The sequence below is a fragment of the Trichoplax adhaerens genome, genomic scaffold (assembly GCF_000150275.1).
Source record: "Trichoplax adhaerens TRIADscaffold_4 genomic scaffold, whole genome shotgun sequence".
In the NCBI taxonomy this organism is placed as follows: domain Eukaryota; kingdom Metazoa; phylum Placozoa; class Uniplacotomia; order Trichoplacea; family Trichoplacidae; genus Trichoplax; species Trichoplax adhaerens.
Window position 1 is genome coordinate 4,954,430 of NW_002060946.1, and position 21,568 is coordinate 4,975,997.

General features: G+C 35.0%; 3 protein-coding genes across 3 annotated transcripts; 2 read left to right on the forward strand and 1 right to left on the reverse strand.

The window, feature by feature from the left end:
• Nucleotides 1-4,271: 4,271 nt before the first annotated feature.
• TRIADDRAFT_50221 (uncharacterized protein) lies at nucleotides 4,272-6,641 on the forward strand (the record flags this gene model as incomplete). The annotated part of the gene is made up of 8 exons (XM_002111546.1): nucleotides 4,272-4,550; nucleotides 5,174-5,377; nucleotides 5,425-5,426; nucleotides 5,517-5,571; nucleotides 5,793-5,883; nucleotides 5,991-6,080; nucleotides 6,213-6,387; nucleotides 6,473-6,641. 8 exons carry the CDS (start codon nucleotides 4,272-4,274, stop codon nucleotides 6,639-6,641), a joined length of 1,065 nt encoding a protein of 354 aa, XP_002111582.1.
• Nucleotides 6,642-9,260: 2,619 nt separating this feature from the next.
• On the reverse strand, nucleotides 9,261-13,010 carry TRIADDRAFT_63876 (uncharacterized protein; the record flags this gene model as incomplete). Its single annotated transcript, XM_002112047.1, has 12 exons — nucleotides 9,261-9,449; nucleotides 9,618-9,831; nucleotides 9,932-10,014; nucleotides 10,085-10,133; nucleotides 10,222-10,314; nucleotides 10,450-10,497; nucleotides 10,604-10,642; nucleotides 10,723-10,768; nucleotides 10,877-10,958; nucleotides 11,109-11,149; nucleotides 12,394-12,516; nucleotides 12,916-13,010. The coding sequence occupies 12 exons, from the start codon at nucleotides 13,008-13,010 to the stop codon at nucleotides 9,367-9,369; spliced, it is 996 nt and encodes a 331-aa protein (XP_002112083.1). The 3' UTR covers nucleotides 9,261-9,366.
• A 2,384-nt stretch (nucleotides 13,011-15,394) lies between these two features.
• TRIADDRAFT_55761 (uncharacterized protein) lies at nucleotides 15,395-20,498 on the forward strand (the record flags this gene model as incomplete). Its single annotated transcript, XM_002111547.1, has 10 exons — nucleotides 15,395-15,527; nucleotides 17,532-17,706; nucleotides 17,911-17,995; nucleotides 18,451-18,511; nucleotides 18,797-18,919; nucleotides 19,029-19,088; nucleotides 19,379-19,452; nucleotides 19,920-20,032; nucleotides 20,146-20,309; nucleotides 20,389-20,498. The coding sequence occupies 10 exons, from the start codon at nucleotides 15,395-15,397 to the stop codon at nucleotides 20,496-20,498; spliced, it is 1,098 nt and encodes a 365-aa protein (XP_002111583.1).
• Nucleotides 20,499-21,568: the final 1,070 nt, after the last annotated feature.

Consider the following 21,568-nt stretch of genomic DNA (forward strand, 5'->3'; position numbering starts at 1 on the left):
ATGTTATGACTTACGCACATATCTCGTGTTTTATTAAAGAGCAGTATCTGAAAATGCAATGTATGAGTACTAATAAAAATGATTACTTAGCAATTGACCGTCTTTGCTTGTCTAGATTAATATATATGAATATACCCGACTGCGTTTCTGTTCAGTAGTTGGATTTGTAAAGCGTAGTCATCATTCGTGAAGTCCCTACAACTGTTTTACCTACGAGATGTACGGTATAGCATTGCAATGCATTGCTGGGAGGTATCTGTATGCCGTGTACACAAAAAAATGTCATTTTATCTCAGGCGTCCTCTCTCTATACAGGGATGAGGGATATGTGTAAGGACAACGCAAGTTAATAAAGAAATTTAAATTCAGAATATTACCGATTTGGGCATAGCGCAAGGCCCAGCTCCTAGTTAAAATCTAAATTTTTTGTCATGATTAAAGTTCATAGGATCGCTTTTACTCAACATTTATTTAGGCACTAACTAACTAATACAATTATATATTATTTCCCAAGCCTCCGTATAATCAATCTACAATACTGTATAAAATTGTAAAATTTCAAGACATAACCTTTCTTGAAACCCTGTAAACATCGATAATTAATTACCTTTTTGTATTGTTAGTGTAATTAATAACTGCATGTATAATGGGCATACACCTATCTCATTTTTATATTTGAACTGCAATTTGATGTCGTCATTATCATTCAAAGTTGCGTATTCCAATTTTGAACTTCGTATACAGTATCTAAGCATAAACTGTGCAAACTGGGCTTCATTATCGGTATACCGTACTATAAGTACCCTATCGATGATGAGTACTGCGTAGTCGATCTCTGCAAGATATTAAGAATTGTTCATCAAGATTAATTAATGTAGACTACGCGCCCATTGTATATCATGAAATGTTTAGCAGCTGGGGGCTGGACACTAGTTCATTATTATGCTAGTAGAACTTACGCTTGGTTTACTTGGTGTACTGTATGCGATCTGTATGTGCTCGTACTTGTCCTTTTTTAGTTGAACATACAGTCTACTATACGGTAGTGCACATTGTATACAATACAGCATAAGAGCCATTCCCTTACGAGGTTGGAGAGCAAGTTAACTAGGGGACTGCTGGCCTGGTTAGTAACACCCAGTTGTCTGTTTATAAAACTGATCAAAGTAAGCAGGAAGACTTCCGAAGATTGTCAAGGTATGTGTGAATGGAGGAAACTATGTCTTATTCAGCTCGTGTGTATTGCGTAGATATCCATATACAGTAATTTACTACAGTATTAGCTAGATTAAAGTTGCCTGCTGGCTGTGACTTTACTTGTTACCTTACTTTAAAAAGTTTAAAAAGTGTTTGTGTATATATATATTTTATTGTGTTGTCTATTGTACATACTAGACGATCAATTATATTATAATTTATATAAAACTTATGAGCTAGCGATTGAGTCAAAGCTTAGATTATTATTTTTTAGCGTACGCTCTTTACGCTGAGGTTTTGCTTTATGTGCTATTGCATGCAGTGATTGTGTCGATCGATCATTGCAAGTGCATCATACTATAAACATGCTTTCCTGTCAACGAGGATTATCATAGAAGGTTTAGCAATGAGCGCGCCATTTTTTTATCATCGAAATGGATGACATCATAATGACTTACTCGTACAAGAGCGTTTATTAACTTTATTCAGCCAGTCGGTTGATATCTTTTATAAGCTTTATTATTCCATTTCTTCGACGCTTTGAATTTCAGATTAATTTTAATTTCAGTGTACTTGTAAATTGTAATAAGGGCGTAAATAGTATACGTATACACGTATATATATATATGTTATATGTATATATCATATATACATACGACTATACAATATTTATATACAGCATAACATATATATAAGTACGTGGCATTACCTTATCATTCATGATGAAGGAGACATAAGGTGTGAATTGTAATTATTGCAGTCAATACATTCAATGTTAATATGCTCTATGTAGGTAGCATGTTTTGCAGTTATTTTTACTGTTTATAATTTAGAATGAGAATTAGTCTTGTTCAGTTATCTTATGCAAGTATGCATTGACCCTTTGGAGGGGAAAAAATTAAAAACTTTTCTCTTATTGATTCGCTACGGCTGTCAAGTTTGCCATACTGTACCATAGTCAGGAGTCACACTGCCGTGCAGCAGTGAGAATGGGACAAGACAAGTTTACTAGTTAGTTTATAGTAGGGAGTCTATAGAATAGACTCCATTATTAATGATCTGTCTAGGCTGCCAAAATGGAGAGTGAAAATTGTCATCAGGCTTCAGATCGGATAGCTCGCGCAATTTATCACGTATTGAAGTGATATCACTGAGACTAAGAGCTATGGGCAGAAGGCGTGCCTTTCTGACATTGAGCATCTTATGATTGTTGATTGTGTTTGATTTACCGTAGGTGGTAATATTGACCAGTCACACAAATTAGGCTATAACTGTTGGCTAGTAAAAGTGAGACTTGCTATAGAGATTAAAAGGAATGAAAGTGCTCTCATTTTAGTAGTCTATGGTATTAGTGTTACATTAAGAATGGTGTTTTTACTGTTATGATATACTATAGGGGATGATAAAGGAAGTTTTATATCATACGATTTTGTTTACTAATTAATTATCATAGTATGAGCGGGAGGATTTAGTATTTAATGTTACTATGATCCTAGTCAAGGCTTCGACAATCCTAGATATGAATTTAATGAATGCATGCCAAATGGATACATGGTAGTGATACGCTATTAATATGCAGAAGCATAAATGATCTACATTGTAACTGTAATAAATATAGTACGTACTGACTATTAATGAGTTGCAAAAATACCAAAAAAGTCGCGTAATGATAAAAATTAAATTGTATTAATTATAATAACAGAGACTTCTAAGCTTTTCTCTTAGAAGTCCTTAATTATGACGTATAAGAAAGCTTGTAGAAGGTAACTTTTCCTTGCTAAGTATGTGCAGTATCTACCAGCAAGTCATAATTAAACATGAATATTACTGTTAGCTTGAAAAATGGATTATAATTATACGGGTGACTAATTGACTCAATGAAACAGAAGTTATATCTTATTTCACAAATATTAATCAATTCACATGTCAACACGACTATCACATTTATATGGTAATCTTGCTATGCTTATACGTCGAAATACAGTATGACTGGAAATTGCTCTTAACTTTTAATAATTGCTATAGAACTTATTATACGATATATTAATTTGTAACTTATCATACCATCTTTCATAAATTTTTTTAACTATTGCTACGTTATTACCTCGACTCATGCATAAATCCAGACAAGTTACTCTTTGTATTCATATTTTATTCTAATGAACGTCATCAATAACATAGATCTCCAGTCAAAGAGTATTAATCTTTAGAATCGTAACGCCATAACTAGGACGTAATTGACTAAATTTTTGAGTCTGTAAGTGGATAGTCATTTCTGTAATTGAAAACCTATTCACCCATCTAAATAATCTTTAGGACGGTACAGTTACAATACTTATTTTATAGAATCTAGTTTTATGAGAAAATGGAGGATTCGTTGGATATACCTCTAACATTTTCTGCACTTTGCAACAACATATTTTTAAGCTATAATGGAATATGTAGGGCTAACGACACTAGCTTGCATGGAACCTGCGATTCTGGTATGAGTTATATGTCATTAAATTGCATGTACAGTATTGCAATACAGATACGAGATGATGACTGTGATCTTTCGGCAGATTATGTTCATCACAATTGAAAGAAATGACAAGAAAATAACTTAGTCAAAAAGTAGTCTCTATTGCAGTACGTGTGAGGAGAAAACTATGTAAGGTTATAGGGCGTATAACGACATAAAGTAGTCGAATAACTATAGTAAAGTAGAGTAGGTAAAGGATGTAAGCTTAAGGTGTAATTTGTAGAATTAACGGACGTGATAGATATATGAAGATAGCTTTTATAATGCAAGAAAGACAACAGGAGGGAATTATTTATAAAATATGAATGACTGATAAGAATATCTTCTCTATGTTAAGGTAGCTCTACCATATAATTCAACTAGAATATAAAGAGATTTCCACTGTATAAATTGTTAAATATAAATTGTACATATATGAAGTTATACTTCCATGTCGTGGACAACAACTTTTGCTAAGAATAAACTATATCGTATTTAGAAGCATACGTTACAATGACAAAACACGATCATAAAATCTTAGTAAGCATAGCATTGATACTTTTCCTTTAGCAAGATGTCTGGACGTGGTGGTAAAGCACGCAAGAAGCCTAGTTCTCGATCAGCTCGAGCTGGTTTACAATTTCCTGTGGGTAGAATGCATAGGCGATTGAAATCTTCTACGCATCATTTAAGAATTGGTTCTGGCGCACCTGTTTACTTGGCTGCTTGTATCGAATATTTAACTGCCGAAATTTTGGAACTAGCTGGCAATGCTGCTCGTGATAATAAGAAGTTACGTATTATTCCCAGGCATATCCAATTGGCTATAGGTAATGATGAAGAACTTCACAAGGTAAGAAAATTATGATTATATCATAATGGAGTGGTTGCTTTCCTGAAATGATGACCTATATAGAATTAGTAAATCAGTTACTATGATATACAAGATTAGAGACAGTATATATCACTGTGTAAGTCTTTGCCGTAAGTAGTATTGAAATGCCCGTATTATAAAGGAGTTTATTGCTTGATAAAGAACGTAACATCTTCCTTGATCGGACATAAACTCTGATGGAACATAGAAAAATTCTCTTGAATGCGCGAAGTTTAAGCTTACAACTATGCTTGTACGTGAAGTAGTTTTTTCTATAATTTCGCTTTACTTGTAATAAGACTTTACTTTGGAGACAATGAATCGGAACCAGACAAGATATTTTAGACTATAGTACTAGACAAATATCATTAATAACGGTACAATTTTTACCTACGGCATGGTACTATGTTCGAAAAGTTTCCGTGTAAACATTATTATACGATTTTATGGACATAAGTTGTTTATACACACTACTATAGACCATGGTACGTGCTTTCAATCCTTAATTGTTAGCTTAACTATGATCGTAGACAAATCTGCGAGATTAATGCTGAAACTTAAATGATGGTTTCAAATTGTCTTTTTTAATTTGCCCTTAACAGCTACTGAGCGACGTTACAATTGCATCCGGAGGTGTGTTACCTCACGTCCATACTGAACTTTTATCAAAAAAGGCGAAAGGAGGCGGCGCGTCTGTAGCAGCTGCTGCAGCTCCAAAAAAGAGCAAAGTCAGGGTATCAAGAGTTGGTAAAAGTACTCCTGCCAAATCGAACTTTTCTAAAAAGAGCGGTAGTTCTACAAAAGCGGTGAGATACTCTTATTTAACCTGTGTGTATACACATTATTTCCAAAGTTGTACATATTTTTTATATTATTGCCGACGATTGCTTCTTTTGTTTCGTCTATCAGTTATTTATTCTCCATTTTATGGATATCTATGTAGAGTAAAAATTCTGAGGTTACTATCCTATCAGAGAAACAACTCTTTCTTGGCCAGAAGGTGAGTTTAATGATTCTATGGCTATTCAGGTTAACACTATTGATAGCTACTGAAATAGTTATTAGTACGGTTTCAGCACAATACCTTATAATGTTATCGTAAGCTTTAAAATCTGGGCATATTTTAATTCTATAGTTTATTTAGATTGTCTGGCTAGTAACTTGACGATTATGTTTGATGCAATGTTTGTTTTCTCCATTTGTTTCGTTATATTATATCAGCTAATTGTTACGAAAGGTGATATTACGAAGATTTCTACTGATGGTATTGTCCATCCAACATCTTCTAACTTTAGCCATGCTGGAATGATAGGTAGAGAATGTTAGAGCTTGATACACGATTATGACTAGTTGCTACTAAATGAATCGAAGTCGATTGGGCTCTTGATGAGTTAACTCTGGACATTTAAACTGTAATAGGAGGAGCATTGAGTTCAGCTGGAGGGAAACAATATATGGATGGTGTTGCGAAAGTGGAGCAAGAGACAGGGAGTTTGCCTGTTGCTGGGGGTATATTAGCATGTATTTTAATTTACTTTAAAATGCTATTACTGTACATTAAACCTGAATTGCAATTTAGAATTTTTGAAATTATAGCACCAATTTATATATCTTTCGTATAATTTTTTAACTCTATTGTAGTTACTGGATCGCCTGCTGCCAACTTATCGGCACAGGAAGTGATACATGTCCATAGTCCTTCTTGGGGATCTACTGACTGTCAAGGTAACTTAGAAAAAGCTGTTCGTAATATCTTGGATTATGCAGATAAAAAAGGGATGAAATCAGTTGCTATTCCTTCTATCGGAAGCGGAAGGTGAGTAGATTCGACAATATAAATTTATAAATGAATCGCTTGCTTCATGAAGCTGAATGATTTATAACGTTTCTATGCATTTTAGTAACAATTTCCCGAAATTGACGGCAGCTCAAATCATCTTGAGATCCATTGCTAAATATTTCGTTGGTGTAATGTCTTCATCACTCAAAGAGGTCTATTTCGTTTTATGGGATGAAGAGAGTATTAATATTTACACCAGCGAGCTGAATAAACTAGATGTATCTGGCTAGATTTTTATCGCTTACGAAAGTAGCTACGCTACATTGGGTTGCATATTATCCTCAGCCATTAGCGTAGTTTCTGACTACTCTATACAGGAGCTCTAGTATTACGCTCATTAACGAGTTAGGGTTTGTTTTGACAATTGTTTGCCTGATTAAACTTAGCCTACATTTTCGTTTTTAAGGTTAAAGGGTCAGTATTAGTCGCTAAGATATGCTAGTGGCTTTTATAACGATAGTTGACTGATCAACAACATTTTAATATTTAGAGTGATAAAATCAATTATTAGAATTGTATATGGCTACAGCATTCAATAAATTTAATATTTAAACGATAAATCTTGATTCTATAAATTGAAATTGTACTCGAAAAGCATTATTATATAGTGAAATTATGGATAAATATCATTAAGATCATCATCAAAGTCGTATTTTGATCGAATATTTTAATTTAGATTGCTAGCAAGAACATTAAAGATTAGGAAGGTTGCTTCAACACCTTGCAGTATCAATATTGGATTTCGATCGTTCTCTTATTGAGATACTTGCATTGCTATTGGGGTTGGCAGTAATTTTGGCGATTTCTTTTGTGATTAGCATTCGATTGGAATTACTGGTATGAACGAAGAGATTAATACAGTACAACAAATGTAGATTTTGAGCTTCTATCTCAAGTCTGGAGGGATAGTTTACTTTATGTTGAGATAATGCACTTCCATTAGAGAAAGTTTAAATCTTCATTAAAAAAATCATTGAGAAAAGATTAAATCGCTAAGAATTTGATTTATACACCTATATTAGGGCTATTTGCCTATATACTGTTCAACATACATGTTCTAATTTATATATACGTACGGTGTATTTGTCCTTGGTATATATCAGTAGTCATGAAAATGTAGTGAGTAAGTATGAACTACTGATCTCTTTCTACTAACGTATTAGGGTTGGTGTTAGATCATTGATATCTATCTCTATTTCATTAGCGATTTCGATGAGTAGCCTTTTATTTTACTGTGGATGTGAAGTATCTAATCCGCTCATTGGCATTTAGAATATTGCAACGTAATTTTAAATTTTGTAGCATTTTAAATCTTAGGTGACAGTCAGCAGTTACTTCGTACTAGTATTAACAGAATATAGCGTAAGATCAGATTTGACTGGCACTTTCAATATAATCAAAGTCTCTCTGTTTATCTCCTAGTATGCGGTAGTACTGCCGTAGTAGTGGTTTATACTACATAATGAGGCTCTGGGGGCTATGATTAGACTAGACAAATATGAAAAATTTTGTCCTTTTTATCAAACACTTTCCCGACAGCTAAATTTCAAGATTAGTGTACTGTACTACTATCGATGGTGGGTATGAGATTGCAGTAGAGATTGGAGTATCTCAGGTAAACTGGCATTTACACTTTAAGTGGACGCCAAGAAGCTAATTAATAGTACTGATAGGCTTACATAAACGCTGCCTGAACGTTTTATAGATTCATTCTTATTCTTTTCATATATGCCACGTAATAAAATGATCATAGCAAGTAAAAATGATTATCTCAACTAGTATAAGTTATATGTATACCTATAACATATACTTTAATAAATTTAGTAGCTAAGGCTAATCAACGCTTGCATGATTCGTTTATAGCTTAAAAATATAAACAAGTAATAAGGTAATAAATACGATACAAACAACAATATAGATAAGGTAATCATTGGGTTCTGCCTGCTATAGTCACGTAATCAATTCCTTTTTAGTCTATAGCTTTGGCGAAAGTCGATTGAATTTGAACTAACTTTATCCGTTATCAAATTGTTAAAAGTCTATTTTGCTGTAATAGAAAGTTGAGTAAAATATGCTTTGGACTCATGCGACTGAAAAGCGCAATTCTGTACACTTTATGTTAAATGAATATTGCAAGGCACTATCATGCCACTGTCCTCATTAGAGGATACATGATTGTGAAATTAAATTTTAACATATTTGGATAGCCAATAATCAGATCACTGTTGTACAGTATGTAGAGAATACAATGGTGGTGATATCAGTGTTGATAGTGAAAAGGTATGTTTTCACCAATGAGAAGTCGTTGTAGCAAGTACTACTTGATTTATACGTTAATGATTGATATAGTTATTTTTCTGTTAATCTTAATGAGCTATAATGATTTTGGTGGTGAAAATTGATGCTTTGAGTGATGCTAACTATCGCTTTGTCTTAGCGACTAAAAGAGCTGATTAATTTGTAGTGTTATTCTATTTCCTGCAATAGTCACAGTAGATAAACTTTACCGAATAGTAATCGTATTATGCATTATCGATTATCAAAGTAAACAACTGCGGTAAGAAGATTTACCTACATTACTGGTTCTAATTGGTAATACATTGTAGCTATTAATGATTAGTATGTATTGTATTCGTACAGTATTATTAATCATCTCAGTACGATCTTACTGAACGCGTATTTATGCTGCGTTATTAATTAGCTGATTGTCAAGGTTAGTGGTTAGCAGTAATAATGTTAAAAGCTTATTCAGTTATTGAATACGTAAGTCAAACATTTTTATTACGTATCTTATCATACGACGCTATAATTTGGGGTAACTTTGCAAATATGAATTACAAAGCTACGAAACAAAATAAAAAAAAATGATACCGCAAGACAGTCCGAGAGCCTGAAAGGCCTCAAAATGAAATAAACCAAAAAAAAAGCGGGAGAAAAACTTCGTTGCCGTAGGTCTTATCGGCTGTAAGGGTGATAACCGGATGCTTGTGATCCAGTATATCCAGCGGCTCTGACTGGGCCATAACGGCTGCTAGAGTCTGTCAAAGTTGAAGATATTACAATATTTAAAATCAATTGTTTAATGGCGTTACAGTTGAGAAATATGCAATAGTACTAGTTAATATAATGCTCGCCTGGGTACGACGCAGATTCTCGTCCTCGTCCTGCACCACTAGCCACAGTACTATTAGGACTGCTAGTATTACCGTATTGAAAATCAGCAGAGCCATAATTTCCAGGATAAGCAGCTTGGTAGCCTACATAGGCAGCGGTGGTAGTATAACTAGGATAAGCAGCGTACGGATATCCTTGGTAGTAATTAGGGTAAGCTTGTTGGTACTGGGCATTAGGATAACCAGAATATTGAGCGCTTTTACCGCGGCTTGCTTGATCTTTTGGAGTGGCACGTTTGATTTCCACCTGCATATTTAGCAAAATAGGAAAAATGCCACTAATATTATTACGGACAAGAAAATGACACAGTACAATAGCAAGCATTTTATTGTTGTATCTCACGAACCTGGCGCCCAGAGACTACATGAAATTGCTTTTCACAAGCTTTATCTACAGCTTCTTCGGTATCAAAACTTAAAAAGCAAAAACCTACAAAATGTAAAAAAAGTTAGACAATCTAATCTACTGTTTATGCCAATCGAGTAAGATAGGTTCATACCGCGACGTTTCCTTGTAAGCTTATCAGTAACAAACTCAACATCCAAGATCTAATGTTATTGGAAATATATTAATGTTGTGTTGTGTACAATTAAATTGAATCGCATTTGCCTAGCGGTTAAGTTTATGTTTGCTTACATTTCCAAATTCGCTAAAAAATTCTTTTAAGCTACTTTCAGTATGTTCAGCACCTAAGCCACCAATAAATATCTTCTTAGTTCTATGTTGCCCCTAATGAAATAAAGCATATTTTATAATCCATGAAGAGATTATACCATGAATACTCCTCTAACTGTACTGGTAAGAAGTAGTTTAAAGCCGGTAAACATGTAAAATACGTGTAGTAAACAAGTCTTATCTTCCTACCTTAAGTTGTATTTGTTTATGAAGAGGTAAAGCACGTTTAGGATCAACCTGTATTAACAGTCAATGAATCAGAAATTGTTATGATAGCCGTATTAATCAATAATAGATTCTTCAGTCATCATTCACTACTGTGTACTTCTACGCGTATACGTACAGTTCTGTTATCCAACTGATGTGGGCCACTTTCGAGAACCTAAAGATGGAAAACAATTTTAAAGAAACACTGAGTATTATTAGTTAGGGGATCTCAGAAAGGACGCTCTGTGTTATCACCTTGTCAACGTCAGCAGGATTAGCGAAAGTCACGAATGCGAAACCCCTGTAATAATTTCGATTATGATACTCTTAATTGATTGTAGTCATGGGTCGATATTTAGTAAAATAACGATTCAAAATAAAAACTCCTATTCTATAACATGGACTTTACCTTGAACGGTGAGTTATTGGATCATTTTTAATTGTTGAGCTTACGATAGTACCAAATTTAGAAAAATACTTTTGTAATCCCTCTAACATAATTAATCAAAAGAGATTGATATCAATTTGGATGTCAACTTGTTGGAATAAACAAATCGCGATAAATTGAATGGCTTATCCGAATTTAAAATTCTAGCCGATAATAAAGATAAAAGAGATTTCAATTGCATTATACATTTTACCTTCAGTAGTTTCCCAATTTAAGCCGCCAATGAACATTTTGCTGTGAGATGAATTTATAGAGATTGAACAGAAAAGTCATTATTAGTACGGCGAAATGATGTACGTATTCTTATTTATGACTATGCATATGGTGGCATGATGCTACATTATGCAGGAAAGTGGCAAGATGCAAGTAGTGCTTAGATCTCATAACGCTACAGTATTCTTATTTGGCGGCTCTAGTCCTCATCCATGTCTTGATCAATTGTGCGTTAAATTTGATGTATCCATTAACGCTACATTCATACCGATCGTTGGTGATCATTTGCTATAGGTGAGTAGTTAGCAAGGTGTAGATGACTGTACTACACGCAACCAATGGGTTTCGTAATTTCTATCTTGAATACAATTATTATACTAATAAATAGACCTATTCTGTTGATTAAAGTGTTGTTGAATTTGATTACTACTTTCTGAAGGAAGGTAAAACGATATTGTCGAGTAGGATTACATTGTTTATAATTGGATGCCGTCTATTGATGTCGTTTGCACGTAACGCTTAGACCGTAGTAATGTTGAGTTTTCCATTAGTTAATGTAGACCTCTGTTGGTCGGTTGACTTGAAATGGATACAAATTATAACAGTGACTACAGCAACTGTACAATACATTTACTTTATTGATATTATCTATCGTTACATGTATAAGAGAGAGTTGTTGTAAAAAGGTCTAGACGTCTTTCTCTTTAACCCAGCAGATACGAGTATCATCCCATCATGTTATTGTGTCTATTTTTTTATAGGAACATTTTCTATTATGGCTCGATAAACGTATACTGTATGTTAAGTCGACACCACTTTCAATGTTCAAGATACAAGAATATGGTGAAAAGTTGTCAGTTTCAATCGTTTCATTAGGGACGTATGTGATGATTTGATCGTTAATTAAGAGAATACGCTATCACGAGTTCTCCATTGCGGCCGATGAGTGTCCGTTGAAAGTTTAATGGAAGTTTTTCAAGTTGGATTGTGATTTTGGGGTTTATTTTTTTTTTTATTTTTGACTGTAGTAAAAGTTAAACTATTAACGTGCTTCCTTTCTGATGAGATTTGAATACTGTAGAAAGATTTCGATTGGAGTATTTTGAACGACTTTGACCATGATTAAGTTTGCAGTTTGTACAAGGTGTCCAAGACGTCGATGGTTATTTTCAAGACTCATAGAAAGTCTATTACTACGATTGACGAATTTTTGATAGCATTACAGTCACTATTCGTCTTTCAATGCATCGTCAAGGAAATTTTACTTGTTGCAAAGGAAGCGATGAACGTTAACAAAAGGAATTCTGACTCTGGGAAGTAGACCAACAGTGGGAAATTTTTCTTCTTCTTCATAGTGATCGTCTACACCACTACAATAGGATTGTACCCTAGTACAGTATGGGATCATGCTATCGATCGTTGCAAGTCCGTTTTGCTTGATTGTATTATGGTCAAAGGATCGATTTTGGCTCATTTCTTGGCTATTCAAGGGTATCAAGCTATTAAGCTATGAAGAAAGTTTTTAGTCCTAACCGAAAGTACTACAACACTTGAAAGGTGATGGAAAAAAAAGAGGAGAGTTATCTAGGTTGAGCGTTCTCCATCTTGCTGACTACTGTAACGTCTGTATAGAAAAGAGTATCATCAAGGCGAAAGGGGGGGGGGAAAGAGGAAGCAAGTGTACAAGACTTGTAAACTCCATTTGCCACTGAAAGAAAATCCACTTAGATCCACACTAAAACTGTCAATAACAACACTCTCTACCATTACAAACTCTAGATATCTACCCTTCTTCGTTCTCAGCACCGTTCTTATTAGCGCCATTATCTGGTGACATGCTAGCAGGATCCGATGTCCCGGTATAAATTTCCGCTTCGGCCATCTTGTGTGATGATGTTGTAGCTACAGTACGTACGGTACCTGTCGTTGGGGTGAAGTGACAATTTCCACCGCGATGCTTGGCTGTACTGTACCCTGTGCGCAGGTCAACTGGTCACAACGGGTCAGCTTGAAGCAAGTCAAGCGTGTAGCGTCTACCGTCCCTTGACTCTACTGCTCTCTATGATAGCTAGTGTATGCGCTAGAATGGCAACGCAAGCAGCCACGGTTACAGTAGGTTGACGCCACAGCTATTGTTGGCTTCAAGGTACAGTGGGGTGAAAAAATGCCACTTCACCTCACCCTACGGTCGTACTACTCATTCACGACGACGCAGCTATTGTTGGCTTCAAGGTACAGTAGGGTGAAAACATGCCACTTCACCTCACCCTACGGTCGTACTACTCATTCAGGACGACACAGCTATTGTTGGCTTCAAGGTACAGTGGGGTGAAAACATGCCACTTCACCTCACCCTACGGTCGTACTACTCATTCAGGACGATACAGCTATTGTTCGCTTCAAGGTACAGTGGGGTGAAAAAATACCACTTCACCTCACCCTACGGTCATACTACTGATTCAAGACGCTATGGTTGATGGATGTACCCAGATGATGAGCAAGTTGTAAGCCAAACGAAGGAGAGAGTTTTTTCTCTTAGTAAATGCCTGCTCGCTGGGTGTAGTACGAGATACTCGATAGTACTGGATTACAGTGTACAGTACAGTAACTTGGCGTACTTTTAGGAATAGACTGTACTGTACACTGTACAGTGCAGCTTTTTGACACCACTGTACACTGTACACTCAGTACAGTAGTAGTAACACAAGAAAGTTTTTCAACATTTTCTACTGCTAGTACTGTATGGGGGGCGGCCCACAACCATGCAGTACTACGACCAGAAAATCCAGTGTATACTTAATGACAGTCCAAGGCAGCTAACAGTATGTTGCCATCATAGCCACTAGCGTCCACTCCAACGCAAGAGAAGGACTAGACAGTGGACACGGCCCAAAGCTGCTCCCAAAATAGGAAGGCTGACTTTTATGGGTAGTAGTCATTTTACAGTACGCTACGACTGGAACCTTGCGCCGTACTGCGCAAAATCAACCTGCTAGCGGAGTACGGTCGTAAGTACTGTACACAGTGCACAGTAAATGTACTGTACACTGTAGACTCTGCCAAGGACTACTAAAAAAGAAAGAGGCCGAGACCAGGATAGGAAAGGCTAGACCTGATTGTTGGCGATGCTAACAACGGCGAGGCTATTTGCTTTACTGGTCATTTCAAGTGTATCGCATATCTGTAACGGTACACTATACTGTCTACGTTGGACGTGCAAATTAGCTGCTATTAGCCCGCTAGCTTGGTTTTGTGCAGTATAGTATGCGGTTTCTTCGGTAGCGTGGAGTAGAATGAGGCAAAAAATGATAAGCCTGCATATTATTTTGCAATGTGGTCGTTTCTCTGTCCAGTCCTCTTTCTTTTTAGTAGTCCTGACGATACAGTTGCGTATGGCCTTCTAGATTAGGTAGTCGTGGTACAGTATATAGCGTACGCTTACCGATGGTCAGTATTGCCGACGATCGTCTCCTATCCCCCTTTGTCTTCTTTCCAGTAGTTCCTGATGATACTGTAGTCAGTTAGTTATAATATCAGGCGAGTTAACAAGCACAAGTACAGCACTGTACAGTACATAAAGTAAGGGTTAGGAAATAATCAAGTCCACCAGCCATTTTTTTTCCTAGGATGACGCCTGTACTGTACAGTGTACAGTGTACAGTGTACAGTACTGTATGTCCAATTCGACACGAAACCTTATAAAATACTGTACAGTACTCTACTGTACAGTGTACACTGTACAGTACAATACTATAAAAGACTGTACTCCCTAGTCAGTAGAATGTGAGTAATGAAATTTCATACTCAACGTGGTACAGCTCGCTCTTACTTAGTACCTTGGATAGCGCGACGACTGACTGAGCTGAGATTGTCCTTGATTCATTTTCGAGGACTTTTGAGTACTGTACTGTACACTGTACTACTGTACTGTAGTACTGTAGCATAGTAGCACACTGTCCATCGCCATTTTAATGTACCAGTGCTCCCCAAAATATCCAAAGCAGTTGTCGTACGTGACGTAAAAAATCAACTTACTCTATTAACACATCACCACACTCAATCACGACATCTCTTTTACACACAATGTCCGGTACTGTGCTTGTCCTGCGCTATGACTCGAGGTGAGTGTGAAGCCTCAAGTCAACCACACGACAGTACACTACAGTACAGTGTCAGTCACCACTTGACTCACTTGACAGGTGTACAGACTGTATACGGTATAGTACGCACACTCCATGCGCAGAGGCAGACGATATCGGTACCAAAATGGAAGGCAATAAAGATGAGGCTTCGCGTTGCCTATCTCTAGCAAAAAGAATGTTTCTCGAGGGAAACCTAGAGAAAGCTCTCAAATTTGCCAACAAGAGTAATCGTCTCTATCCGTCCAGGCCAGCTGCTGGTATAGTATATTATTTTTTTCCATATCAAATCATCTATTCTGCATACATTATTTCATTTTCTCAATTTTACCAATGCGGCTATCAAATACAAGGCAGTGAATGGAGCCAGTCAATACTGGACTCTACTCGTTTTCCAATACAGTAGCGTTCAACACGTTGATGGTATCTTTTACACCCATGATCATAGACATGACTACAGAATATACACATTAAAGTTAGTGTAATGGAATAGTCGCTACAGTCAAGCAATTCTATGCCAAATAAACGGTAGAAAAGTAGACAAATGCGAGGTGAAATGGCTGGCCACTACGCATTCGCTGTCGTCACTCTAGTTGTGTGTCAACCACGATGGATCATCACTAGGGTTGCGTAGAAACCGATTCTTCATCGATAGATTGGAAGAGTGATGAGGACGATAGTAGTCGTAATAGGAATATCAGCCCAAGGTGTAAGATACATTAATGGAATCAGCTTGGTGTTAGTGTGGATAGATACTGTTCTTTATGAACCGACAATCTACGTATTCTTACTTACTGTACAGTCTACTTAGAATGGCAATCATGGAAAGGAAATCACTTCGGCCATCTTATCGCTCGCTATCTATCCATGATGATTATTGTTAACAAACTACCATTGGATATTGGGTACATGACTGTACAAAGTGGATAATAGTATGATCCTTCTTCTTAATTGCTAATACTCTTACTCGATAGTCGGAGGAGACTATAGGCTATAGTTTTCGTCAATGCAAGATGATTAATTGAGTGTTGAGAAGGTGCTGTAGCATACGGTAAGATAAAGGTTGGAAAGGGCCGTTTTGTATGTTGTCGTCAACACGGATGACTATTACTTTGACTGTTAGTAAGGGGATTTGATCGTACTTTTAGATGTTGTAAAATTTAGATATGCTATATTGATCGCCAGGATAATAAATTTTGTATCAGTGTCATCCATAGCAATAACATTGATATGATAGATATATTACAATAGCCTAGTACTGTCTTCGAGTACTGTCGTGTATGTTGATGCTTGTTGTAAAGCTATCGAATTAATTATCATCATTGAGTAGTTAACCAGTAGCTGACATCTAGCCAGCCTAGCTTATAAAAATAATCATTTCTTACTGAAATTGTAAAACTACAACGATGATGGAAAACAGTCTGCAGTGCTCTGTTGTGGCAGTCCATCATTTTCATATCACATCGGTAGGATAGTTATACTGTACTAGGGACTTCTCTCTTGAAATGTCCCCGGTTATGCTTAGTAACCCTTTCAATAATCTTGGCCATTTGAAAATTAATAGTTGTACCACATCGGTTTCTTACTAATGGTATAGCTAATTAAATAAGATAAGAGGCTGATGCTTTATTAAGATACAGAAACTTGCAGTAAAGTGGAATATGTTATCGTACTCACTTCGTCTCTTACGCAATACATACTCTATCATACAAGGATGGTAATTGGAATGCGGGTAGTAATTCTCCGTATGTTAGATGACTCTACAGGTTTAAATGGTGACAGTATAAAATCAGTGATAAAGTTATAACTGAAATGGACGAAATACCAACTAAAAATGTCAAGGGATCCCATTTCTATCACTATCAAAGATAATAATTCGAGTGTCTGGTAATGAGAGGGATAACAATAAAGCTGCATCATTTCCAAACAGAGTTCGACATTGAAGTTTAGCCATTAAACTAATGAATGAGCATGTACTGTCCGAGTTACTATTTTATGATGCATTGTACGATGTTATAATGTGTGATTGATTACTTATTGAAAAGTCTATCTTATTGCTATAGCAAACGGTAGGAATGTAGTCAAGCATGGGTTCAAAATTTAGTTCCCCGCATAGTCAACTTGTTCAATAGTTGATGTATTGATATCCATCAAAAATAGATTCTATCCTGTTACGACACAGCATTATGTTTTAGTAAGTCGTATTGCCTATACCCTATTACGACATGTTGTCTTGATTTTGTCATTGATGCTTTAATTTTTAGAGTTATTACATGAAATTAATGAACGATCCAAAAGTGATGGCAGTAATAAGAAAGAAACTCCTGAAAATAATAATATTAGAAATAGGAAAGTAAGGACTAATCAAAGAGAAGATAACACAGCAGATAGTAATCAAAAGAAGAATTATACTCCAGAACAGCTAGATGCTGTCAAAAGGTTTTTGTTGCATAAATGATTACCAAATATTTATTATATATTAAATTCTAAAGTTAAATGCAATACTCTGATGACTAATAGACGACCTTGCTATCGGAGTATATCATCTAATTTAATATATGCAATATGCGTGATTTAGAGTTACGTATTAAATAATCTTGGCCTAATTTTTGTAATGTTGTGCGATAATCCTTTATACTACAGAATCAAAACTTGTAAAGATTATTATCAAATACTTGGCGTAGAGAAAGATGCTACCAAGGTTGATTTGAAGAAAGCATATAGAAAGGTAAACGCTGACAATGTGCAATCATGATCTAATAATCAGCTTAAAGTCTCGTTTATCTATTAGTTTTGAATTAAATTCAGTATACAGTAACTCGCTATCGTATATACCTGTAATCATACGTTGTTGGGCAAGAAAAGGAAATCTATAATGCTAGAAAAATGTCACATTCATGACGCATACGATTGTTCGTATTAACTTAATCGCGTTGTACCTCTTTAATACTACGTATATACCTGTAATCACACGTTGTTGGGCAAGAGAAGGAATTCTAATGCCAGAAAAATATCACATTCATGATGCATAAGATTGTTCACATTAACTTAATCGCGTTGTACCTCATTAGTACTACGTATAGATTGCTTTTATATAACACTCATATTTAAAAATCATCATCAGTTTTTAGTTAAAATACGATATGGTTGTAATTGAAAGCAATTTTTGATCACTTCATATAGTTGGCTCTACAACTACATCCTGATAAAAATGTGGCACCTGGTGCTTCAGAAGCTTTTAAAGGTATGACTTTAGCAATTTGCGTCGATTAAGCTATATGAAGTCTATTACCTATTGCGATACTACACCATTAGCTTAGTAGTCTACAGCTGATATTAAAGTCTAAAAGAATATGGTAACCTCAATCTTGTTATACGGTACTGCATTGTTTTGAAGTAGTTATCAAAGAGTTTTGCTGTTTTCGTTACCGGGCAGTATACTGTCAGTACAACTCTAGTATGGCTGATGATGTATTACCTTGAACTTTTGTGCAATGGCAAACTTTTAATAAACGACATCTTTTAATAGCTGTTAGTAATGCATTCGGAGTACTAAATGATGATCAGAAGAGGCGTCGTTATGATCAATTCGGAGAGGAAAAAGATGTTCCAACACAGCATTATCGTGAATATTATACTAATGATTTTGAATGTAAGTTTAATTGTATCATGAGGCATTGCGATAGTTTTGTAACTGATCGTTACATCTATATCTTACGGAGAAAATATTTTACTTTAATAATATTTTTTGGCTAATTTAGCTGATATTTCGCCAGAGGATTTATTTAATATGTTCTTCGGAGGTAGCTTTCCTTCAGGAGGTATGTTGTGCCCATTATACCGCTGTTGTTAATGCTTGTTAATTGCCATATGATTTCAAATAAAGATTTTTTTATGCGTAATGGTGTAATCTGACAATTAAGTAGCTGTAATTTTGTGCTTGACAAAGCTATACCTGTTGATACATTAAATATTTTAAAGTTTTAAACTAATGATACATCACTAAATTTGCCCCAATCATATAATTCTTGCCATGAAAGTGATGGGGTAATTAATAAAATTAAAAGTTAAAAATCTTGAATAATTGGGCACGTATGCTTCTCCATTTTAGGGCGTGTATATGTTCATAGGAATCATCGACGTAGTAGTCGCCCTAGATATCATCAGGAACAAGAAGAACCAGCTGTAAGTTCTGTTATTTACTGAAATAATTTATATTATATTAAATAGTCATTAATGGTATAGCAGCTTTGAAAGTATTTAGCTGTATCTTTGGTTTACGGTATATTATGTAATAATTTGGTGTATGATTTTTTCCTAAGAAGTGAATAAAATAACATTACGCATATTTCATTTTACGATGGTGCAACTTCGTACAACTAACACTTATTTTCGTATCTGGGGTTAGATGCCCTCATCACATGAATAAAAATTTGCGAGTAGTATACAATACATTGTACAGAATATTGTATTTATTTATATTCTATCGTTGGCTATGTACTGTACTGAGAGTAATTAGCGTTATGTTTGATGATTTCTGCTTGTATTTAGAGTAGTAACTTATTTGAAAGTGCGCGCGTTTCCGATAGTCGCCTATTTTCTAGAATTTACTTGCTAATCTCTTATTACTTTATTTTAAATTTTTTATGCAGACATTTAATTGGCTTCCAGCTTTGCAATTTGTGCCTATATTAATATTGTTTTTAATGGGCGTAATAAGCCCTTTACTAGTGGATCCATCTCCTTATAGTTTATCTCGTTCTTTGTAAGTTGACTAAATTTTCTGCAATGCCTCAATGTATTGCATTGTTCAATATAAGTTCTATTTTTTAATTTTGTTTTACATTTGAATGATACGATGACTTAACGCATTTGTAGGTATTATCCTCAGCAACGATCTACTGCTGATGGTGTTAGCTATTATGTTGCTAGTAATTTTGAACGTAAGTTCGATTCTGCCAAGATATACGAAATTGAAAATGATGTAAAAAGAGAGTACTTAGGACTGTTGCAAGAAAGATGCTGGCGGGATAAGCGACAACGTATGTTGTAATATGAAACAGTTAAACTGTTCATTTATTTATGTGCTTAGTAAATACTTACAGCTTTCATGTTAATTAGGGGAACTATTGATTCACCAAGCGAAGCTTTGGGGAGATGAGAAAAAAATAGAAGAATATAAGACAATGACTTTACGTTCTTGCAATGAATTGGAACGACTCGTGTCATAACAGACTCATTAATTAAGTTGTTGGACGCTGGAAATTATTACGTAGTAGCCTGTATCGCTGGTATCAAGTAATAAATGATAGCGTCGTAAAAGTTTTAACAGTACTCTTCTTATCCTTAATGTACGTATGATAGCGATTAGCTTTGAAGATATATTTGGTATCAACATTTTTAATCAACTTTATCGATCTTAATTTAAAATTTAGAATTCTAATAAACAACATGAATTTTTCATTGCAAATGTTTATCGATATATATGCAATTGCAATATAAAAATTTTCTATTTTACGATGCAGTTGTGTATCATAAAGGATCATAATGATATAACTGCATTACGGTTATCAAGTTACTCTGATTTTACATCTTCTTTGTCATATTGCAATGCCTTTCGGAGTTAGCTACGGTAAATTACCGACAGTGTAAATCACGCTATATCATATGTCCATGATATTTATTGCTGTACTGTCTAATACCTTTGTAATATTTCATACCCTGTGATATGAAAATCAGCTAGATGTATCTACCTAGTTATTGCTGTGCCACTTTTTTAGGAAAACTTGTTTTATTTAGATTGCATCTGTATAATTAATATATTGGTTTATTAATACGGCGTAACCGTAACCACCCTGACGGTCTAACATGTGTGGATTGGGAAACCATTGTTGAACGCTCGTTGTAAAATAGAAACTGATAACTCTTAATTGAAAATGACTTTGCATTATCTTGAATTATATAATCCGTTTGGTAATTAAAGGCCATGTACTACTGATTTGTGATACGCTAACACACTTAATTTTAAAATAGAATATTTATCGTTACAGTAAATTAAAGTCATCTTCAAATTAAGGCAAACTGTAATAAATACTTGTTATGAATATTATGAAATAGATATTATCAATAAACTGTAATTATTTACCGCCATTTTACGAGTATGTTAAATTTTTAATTAAGTTGAAGTTAGTAAGTTATATCGGTAAATTTGTAATCTAGTTAATGAATAGTATTGCGCTCTATCTGCGGCTACTTTATTCGATTCACCTGATTAGATCTTTGTACATTTCTAAATAATACT